The sequence below is a fragment of the Gorilla gorilla genome, chromosome 4 (assembly GCF_029281585.2).
Source record: "Gorilla gorilla gorilla isolate KB3781 chromosome 4, NHGRI_mGorGor1-v2.1_pri, whole genome shotgun sequence".
NCBI lineage: Eukaryota > Metazoa > Chordata > Mammalia > Primates > Hominidae > Gorilla > Gorilla gorilla.
In genome coordinates this window covers 171,568,397-171,577,736 of record NC_073228.2, presented here as the reverse complement: position 1 = coordinate 171,577,736, position 9,340 = coordinate 171,568,397, and the positions used below count along the sequence as shown (strand labels likewise).

Sequence of the window (9,340 nt, the reverse complement as noted above, 5' to 3'; positions counted from 1 at the left end):
GTGTGTGCATTAGGGCCACAGTCCCGGTTTCCGGAATTGCTCTACAGGGAGAAGTCAGGTCAAAGAGAAAGTGTGAACTGGGAATTTATAAGCTGGGTAATCGGTGATAATGGAAAAGGAATAAAGGGTGGGGAAAAAAAGTCTGACAGTTCAATTGAATTTTGGTAAAGTATTTCCTGCACATGGCAGATGTTCTGTAGCCCCAAAGACAGCAGCTTTTGGAGCGGAAGATGTAGAGGACTTGTAGAAATTCTTCTGGTCACAACTGTAGGAGGAATCCTGATTGCCTTGCAACCTCTATGTAAACTTAATGAAGCATTTTTAGCCGGATGTTTTTAAAACTGGGTCAAAGAAAGGGGAAAAACACCCTGCATGCTGATGCTACTTTATAATAGATTGAGTAAGCTGTCGTGGTAAATCTGTAAAAGACTTTACCTAACCACAGAAGTGAACTGGCACAGCAAAAGCCTTTCTGATAAGCAGAGATCAATACCAGGAGAATATCTAAAATTGGCTTTTCATGCCTAACCTCACCATTGCCAACTGACAACCAGAGCACTGCAGACTGGAGCACCTGCTTAAATCACACAGGGTTTCACACGGGCAAAAGAAATAGATGAAAATAACGAGAGGAAGGGAGGGAAGCATCTCTCTGGAATATGATTGGCCATCACAAATATTATGTGTTCTTTTTGATCCTTACTGTAGTTTAGTCTACCTGATAAAGAAGCTTTGATGCTTTACGCAGTTGAAAAGCAGAAGATTAGACATAAATAAGTTCTCCCACACCTAAGAGTGAAACAAAGGTCTTTGGGGATGTGCAGGAGGGGATCTTTTGTCCTCCTAAGGAGCCAGGTATATTCTTAGCTCACTTGTAGAAAACCTTACAGCTGCTTATCCATGCACGTGCACGTGTGTGTTTATATGCATGTATGCATGAGAGAGAGAGAGAGAGGAGAGAGAAAGAGACTGAAAATTAGTCACTTTGATTTTTCTTCCAAAGGGCTATCTGAGAATCAAGAACTATGTGTTTCTCAGGCTAGCCCCAAGTCAGGCAGTGCTTCTGCATGTGCTTAATTCTTTCTAGCTGAGGCGCTGCTTCCAATGGCACTCCTAGCTCGTTGGTTGAAGCTTATTGATGATTCAAAGTTGAGGAAACTTTTTCAATCAGCGATATTGCTGGAAGTGGCCCTTCTGGCACTACCTCTTTGCTTCTATCTCTGGCTTAGCAGATACATGATAATTGCTGAATGTGTCTATGGAAGGAGAAATGGCAAGGCCACAAGAGCTCTGTACAGCTGCTCAGAAGCTTGGGGAGTGAAGTGAGAAATTCCAGTTTCCTTGGAGGGCCTGGGGATGAATTCTGTGACTTCTCATTAGGCCTGTGGTCCTCAATCCATGGTCTGCAGAGCCATTTGTGGGTCTGTGTAAGTGCTACTTGATAGTTTTCATTTTATGCTTTCAACTTAATAATTTAAAACTAAAACAATGACCAGTTAGAAAGCAAAACTTCCCTTTTGATATTTTCCCTTTTGATATTTGGTATTTTGATAGAACATGATTTTAGGATGATTTTTTTTTCTAACAGCACTCCATATTTCTCAATGTGGAGAAATATAATATTGGGTCTTTTTTGGAGGTTGAAGAATTTCTTGGAGTGGACTCTTTGGGACACTTGTTTCCTCGTTTATTCTGCCTACCATGTATCAGAGAACATTCTGGGTTCATGGGGTAGATCAGTGAATAATACAAACACGTTTCCTGCCCTGGTCGAGCTTATATGTTAATGGGTAGAGGCAAATAGATAATCACATAATCAATAATTACATAGCATGTTAGAAACTCAAAACAAAAAACAAAAGTAAAAGTAAGAAAATAAGCAGGGGAGAGGAAATTGACAGTGAAGATGGTGGATGAGACAGAGGATGATCTTTATTTTTAAACAGCTTGTTCAGAGTAGGATTCATTTTTACAAAAGACAGAAGAGGAAAAGCAGAAAGTTTAGATGGGAGAAGGCATTCACTCACTATCTTAGTCACCCGTAGACATGGACATTTCTGCCACAGAGACATTTAGTGGGTCACTTGTTGGGCAAGGACATGGACATTGCAGCAGGACATGAACAGAACAGTAAGGCCAGGTGCGGTGGCTCACCCCTGTAATCCCAGCACTTTGGGAGGCCAAGGTGGGCGGATCACCTGAGGTCAGGAGTTCGAGACCAGCCTGACTCACATGGTGACCTGTCTCTACTAAAAATACAAAAATTAGCCAGGCATCGTGGCACGCGCCTGTAATCCCTGCTCCTCGGGAGGCTGAGGCAGGAGAATCACTTGAACTGGGGAGGCAGAGGTTGCAGTGAGCCGAGATCATGCCATTGCACTCTAGCCTGGGTGGCAGAGTGAGACTCTGTCTCAAAACAACAACAACAACAACAACAATAAGAAGGCAGCTGCTTGTGGAACCTGTTGTTGACACTTACCTATTTACAAGTCCACCTAAGTCAAACTGGCTGTCCACTCTAGAGACAATTACCAATGATCAGAATTAGGCCAACAATAAAAATTCTAATAAAGGCAAAAGAGAAAACAAGGAGAAAGGGAACAAGTGGGAGAAGCCTCGATTGCCTGCAGTTGGATGTTAGGGCCTAAGTCTAACTCACAGAGGCCACAGAGCACCATGCACTTCCTCCTATGTCCAATGCCTTCCAACAGTGTATTAAATTCTTTCCTTGCCTGACATAAATAACAGAAAGTGTCACCATCCTGAACAACAAAAGATGGGATGACTTAATTTCTCTTTCTTTCAAAGGCATGTGACAGTGCCCTATTTAATGATAGGAGAGAAGAAACCAGTTCTAGGTAAGAGAAGCCACAATTTATTGCACCCTTAGGAAGACCAGGAGCAAAGCCATTGAGGATAAAATGTACCATGCGGAGTTTTAACCAGTGAAGAGCTGGGCATAGCATTCCACTTGAATAAGTCAGTTCAGAAATTTAGCTCCTCTCTCCAAATACCTACAGTGACTACCCAGAGATGTAGAGCTTAAGTACAGCCACCGCTCTAGTAAGCTCAAGTAAGACCATGCTCAAGTATAATCAATTTCACATTTCTGAATATTTATCAAATATGCAAAAGAAAGAATCAATATCTGAAAAACAGAATCTATGTTTTTTAAAAAATCACACCTTATTTCACACTTTGGAGCTAAAGAAATACTGTCTCCAGGTGGAGTTTGTCAGCACCTTTGTAAACTAGCTCTTGCATAATTATTGTTGTAGGAACATCCAGGCTCATGGCTGTATCTCTCAACAATAGATTGATGGGGCAACAGCTTCCATGGCCTCCTCCCAGGTCAACCAGCCAGAAACTGGACACCTACCCTGCTGGAAGGGGGCTGATTCACAGCCCTCCCAGGTGGATTAGAGCTTCCCGGCACATCCAGGCTTGTCCATCATGATGTTGTCTACATTCCTTTCCCATCTCTCCTCACGTCCCTCTGGTGACTCATACATACCCCCACTTACCTGCGCCTCCCCACTTCCCCTGTAACTCTTCAGTGTTCCTGGGAACTGATGACTTTATCCTCATGAAATTTTATGACAGCGTGCAAGGCTTGAGAAAATCTGAAAATTTTTCCGCTTACAAAATCAGAGTCCTAATAAATGTTTCCATGTACAGAATGTGAGTCCTAACAAACAGCCAACATTCATAAAAGCTAACATTTATGGAGCACTTACCATGTGCTGAGCACTTATGAACATTTAACACCCTCATATGTGCTAAGTTCTTTGAAGGAACTGATATGATTTAATCTCCACAATAGCCTTATTGTTATGAAAGAGGATACTGAGACACAGAGAAGTTAAGCAACTTGCTAGTTAAGTAATCTAGTGTCAGAACTGGGATTTGAACCCAAGTAATCTAGTATGTGTCAGAACTGGGACTTGAACCCTAAGCAACTTGCTAGTTAAGTAATCTAGTATGTGTCAGAACTGTGATTTGAACCCAAGATGTTGAGTCTATGTTTTTAACCACTGCATGCTACTGTTATCTACTATCAAAATTGTGTGTTTATGAAACAATTATTATTTATTCAAAGTATCAAGGTATCCATAGTAAAAGCAGTATGGTGGAAAAGCAAATAGAATAGGGTTAAGGAGACAGAGAACTAGCTGGGCTATAGTTTTAGCTTTAGCTGTTTCTGTATCAATCAAGGTCCTAGCATGAAAGCAGATGACACCCAAACCTGGCAATATGAGAGAGTTTAATAAGGGGACTATTTAAACAGTTGCGGTCAAGGTTTCTGGAAATCAGAAGTTATGTCAGTGTGCATGGCTCGAGAAAATCAGCGATTTTTTTCACTTACAGAACCAGAGTCCTAATAAATGTTTCCATGTACAGAATGTGAGTCCTAACAACTAGCAAGTGCTTATAAAAGCTAACATGCAATGATCTAGAGCTAAAAAAAAGTGGAAGTGATTAGAAGAATCCAGAAAGAGAAGACTGTATGGAGAGGGCTACCTGGGAATGTCTGTCTCAGATACAGAAAAACAGCCTGCTATAGCACAATGACAAGGAGGAAGCTGGTAGGAAGTGCTCCTGCCTCTCTCTCTTCCAAGCTGGTAGGAAGTGCCCCTGCCTCTCTCTCTTCCACCTTCTATCTTCTGATCTTCGATCTCTTCCCATTGAGCCAATCAGCTAGAGGATAGAGCACCCACAGATCCAGTCTATAGGGTCAGCTTCCAAGGCAGAGAGCAAGATATTGATGGAATGAAAGAATGTGAAGGACAAACAGAAAATATGCAGCACAGTCACCATCATGGTAAACTGGGACAAATCTCAGCCTCCCTGGGAACTGATTTCTTGGTCATCATAATGACACTATAGGGACCACACGCAATTTAGACTGCCTTCCAACTCTGACACTGTGAGGTTTTATGAACCCACCCTCCATCAATTTCCTAAGAGATTTTCAGGATTGCTTTAAAAAGGAAAGTATAAAAGACAACCCCACAGTGCAAACTCTGGTAGATTCTACATCACTTTGCACTTGTGTATTGACAGATACATGAAGGCAAACTGTGGCTGAGGTGGAAGGGCATTTGTCCATGCCACAGGGTAACCAAGGCATACTTGAATGCTCTAAGAAAAAGACTTCAGAATATTAAAATTGTTCCAACAAAGAATTCTTCTAATGTGAAACCCCTTGTTCTCTTTCTGAAGCAAAATAAAGGGTATATGAGATTAGAGAAATGCAAATCAAAACCACAATGATACCATCTCATGCCACTTAGAATGGTGATCATTAAAATGTCAGGAAACAACAGATGCTGGAAAGGATGTGGAGAAACAGGAACGCTTTTACACTGTTGGTGGGAGGGTAAATTAGTTCAACCATTGTGGAAGACAGTGTGGTGATTTCTCAAGCATCTAGAACCAGAAACACCATTTGACCCAGCAATCCCATTACTGGGTATATACCCAAAGGATTATAAATCATTCTGCTATAAAGACACATGCACACGTATGTTTATTGCAGCACTATTCACAATAGCAAAGACTTGCAACCAACCCAAATGCCCATTGATGATAGACTGGATAAAGAAAATGTGGCACATATACACCATGGAATATTATGCAGTCATAAAAAAGAATGAGTTCATGTCCCTTGCAGGGACATGGATGAAGCTGGAAACCATCATTCTCAGCAAACTAACACACGAACAGAAAACCAAACACTGCATGCTCTCACTCATAAGTGGGAGTTGAACAATGAGAACATATGGACACAGGGAGGGGAACACCACATAGTGGGGCCTGTTGGCGGGTGGGAGGCAAGGGGAGGGATAGCATTAGGAGAAATACCTAATGTAGCTGATGAGTTGATGGATGCAGCAAACCACCATGGCACATGTATACCTATGTAACAAACCTGCACATTCTGCACATGCACCCCAGAACTTAAAGTATAATTTAAAAATATAAAAATAATAAAAAAATAAAAAATATAATATAAAATTTAAAAGTATAATAAAAAAAGAAAAAAGAAAGAAAAGGTATATGAGAAAGTACTGCCAAGAATATTTGGAAAACCCAAAAAGAGATGTCTCACATGATTTCATGGGGGTCTATGTCAGGGCAATTTAAAACCCACCCTGTGTTCTCTCAAAGAACCAGTGGCCAAGTGCAACTGGTCGCTGAATGCAGATGTTTGGCAATATGGCCTTGGTTGGAAGAAAGCTGGGGATGGGAGTGGGAGGGGTGACCTTGTCTCCCTGGATCATGTGGGGCTTATCTAAGTTGTCCTACAATGTGTTCCTAGGTGCTTGGTGAGCTGCTCCTAGTTCTCAAGGTTTCTCATTGGCAGACTCTTGAGAGAACACTATGCTTGTTGAAATAGAAGACACAGAGTCTCCATGAGGGCATCTGTCCTCCCTAGCTTCTGGGGATACATGTCCTTGTTCCCAACTTCTGAGACAATTGAAGTGTGGGGTTTCAAAGGATGAGGGGATTTCCTCCTGGAGCCTCATATCTCTTCTACTCAGATTGAGGTAAATGAAATTGCACCACTGTGGAACCATCACTTTGTTTTCTCTGGACTCATGAGAGGTATTATAAACCTATCAGATTTACTGATGATTTTCTCCTTAAATGAGGAGAAACCCACAGCATCTCAGGAACCCATGTTCCTAAACCAAGGCAGGAACAGAAGTCTGTGTATGAGCTTGTGTTGTGAGGTTGAGTTGTGGAAAAGAGAGGTGGGGCATGCTGAAATTAAACTCATTCTGCATCATAACTGTGCCTAGTGTGGCTTAAGGAAGCAAAAAGGAAGTGGGACTACATATATATATATATATATATATCATACAACATGGAAACAGCAACTTAGGTTTGTTTGGTTGTGTCTATACTACCCACAGTTCATATACATAAGAAAACAAAGCTTGAGAATTGAAGTGGGTTGACATACCAACATGTCCAGTTCTAACGGTGTGGCCCTGGATGAGTCTTTTGCCTTGAGTTTCCTTGTTTAAAAAATGGAGCTAATAACAACTGGAATACCTGCCACACAAGGCTGATGTCCTAATAAAATGAGAGCAACTCAATAATACAGTGAAGATACTTTGTAAAACATATGTTGCCCTAGAAAAGTGAGGGGTTATTACTACTCCATTTATACTGACGAGACAGCAGCACCCTCTTTGAAGGCAAATGGTACACCTGAAGATTTGTCAACAAACCCAGCCACCTGCAGCAGAAGACACCAGGAGTTTCACAAAAACCTGTTCAGCATGCTAAATATCACATACAAGCAGCCAGGCTAATCCATGTTTTGAAGAAAATTCAGCTAACAGAATGGATCATTTCCCCTGTCTTCCTTTTGCCTATTTAAAAAATGTCTTAACACCAAGCTACAATAAAGGGTAAAGCCAATCCCACGTTTTCATTAGTACACAGAGAGCTACCGCAAATAGGTCTCTGGAGGGTGAAAAAAATGTGACAGATGCAGACAGAGTCACTTGAAAGAGTATTTCAGCAATAGACACAGGATGCTTGACTTAACAGATGTTTACAGTTAATAAATTCCATTTTATATTTATATCTATTTTCACATAATTTTTTTTTCTGGTGAAATACCTGGCAGATATCATGAAGGTAGCAAAAAAATTTCAGATCAACAACCTGATAGGAATTAGAAATTAGACTCAGTGAGAAGAATTCACAACTACTGTAAGACAATTGCGGTGCGAAATCAAATAGTTTCACTGTCAAGTCTCCCATCTCTCCCTTGGTACCCGCTGAAGAGTTAAAGTAAATACTCCAACTACCCTGTCAGTGAGGACAGGTGCTTGCAAAACCCCATCTGCATGCACATCCATCATCCTTACCCAGAGACTCCATCACTACCTTCCCATGGAGAAAACTCACAGACTGAGGTGAGGGACTGCCGGGTCTCCATAAGAGATGATCTGGCTTGCATTCAATTGTGCCAGCAACGCTAATGATCAGGAGAGGTGGGCTCACCATCGGTGTAAGCTGGGAGTGGGCCGCTCTTCGTTTTGTGTTTCCCTCTAACTACAGAAAAATCACCAGCAGTCCCAGTCTGACACAGCTGAGGCCTTCTCCAGCTGGGAAGGAAAAACATAATAGGCAATATCTGCTCTCTCCCTCCTCCCTTTCTGCTCCCTTCCCTGTAGACAGCCTCAGCATGAGGTTCCTGAGGAATTAGTTGGGGAGGACGCCTCCCCCGCTGACAGCCAAATGCCAACCGCAAGTCCTGCCCATGTAATGTCTCTGACATTTCTGCATCTTTCTGGGTTAACATTGTTTGACACAGACTTTTTTTTTTGAAATATCTCTTAAAAAGGTTTGTTCATGTGCATGTGTGTACATGTGTGTGCAGGAATGCACAATTTCTGTTGTTTTCTGACATCATTGTGTATACTTAATTTTTTTAAAAAATTATTCTCTTAGTTGCTGACACATCTCTGCTCTGGCATTTCCACTTAGGCAGAAGTAATTGGTTTCAGAAGGCTGAAAACCCTTATTTGAAACCATGTGCGCATTCCTCTTGACGGATGCTATAGAATGTTCAAATATCATCTTCCCTCAAGTAAAACAAGCGTTAAAATCCAGGAGGAGATGTGATTGACAGCACAGCATAGTTACATTTTAACTACCTGTTGTGAAATTATTTTAAAGCACCTGTATGTGAAATGGGGTCAGTTCTCCTTCCTGGTCGGTTACCTTTAGATAGATCTGATCAAGTTCGAAAGGGATTATTTCTCCTTTCCTGTACTGGAAAGCACTTTACCTCTTTTATTGTGTTTCCTAACGTGCAAAGGGCCAATAAAGCAGAGATCTCTCTCCAACACTCACACAAGGTGCAGTCTCTTATAGGGAAACAACTATCCATCATGTCTGGAAGGAAAGTATAGTTGCAGTCTGCATATCCCAAAAGTAGGGCTTTTGGATATTTTTGTAATTTTCTTTTTTTTAAGGGAATGTCATAGTGTAGCTGCTGAAGTGGATATTATCAATATGGCAGACAAAGTAAATTCTACCAAGAAACAATGCATCCCAACTCCATATACTGTGAGGAAGGAAACAGGATGACTATGCATGGTTACAGCAGAATGACTGACGGAGCATAATGGCTCATTACCAAAGACTCCGGCACACCTGCAGGAAGGCACCTCTGCCTGCATTAGGTACTACCACAGAATCTGTCTGTTATGCACCATGGAATACACCATGATCAGTGAGCTCTTCAAAGACCATTCTGGAAACCCGGGGCAGAAATACTATCCACCTATGTAATGGCCACCTGAAGGCAACA

The 9,340-nt window shown here is 41.6% G+C and overlaps 1 protein-coding gene across 42 annotated transcripts in view; it reads right to left on the bottom strand.

Moving 5' to 3' along the window:
• The window catches only part of TENM2 (teneurin transmembrane protein 2), a 1,282,302-nt gene that overhangs the window by 498,227 nt on the left and 774,735 nt on the right, over positions 1-9,340 (bottom strand). For 10 of the 42 annotated variants that reach the window (XM_055387576.2, XM_063706915.1, XM_063706916.1 and 7 more), the window contains exon 1: positions 8,026-8,341. The exons of 13 other annotated variants lie outside the window; for them this stretch is intronic. In XM_055387576.2, the coding sequence (XP_055243551.2) occupies positions 8,026-8,326 (301 nt within the window). In that variant the 5' untranslated portion in view covers positions 8,327-8,341. Of the gene's footprint in view, positions 1-7,889; positions 8,342-9,340 lie in introns of those variants that run through there. 19 more of the 42 variants (XM_063706921.1, XM_063706922.1, XM_063706923.1 and 16 more) reach the window with 7 other exon arrangements.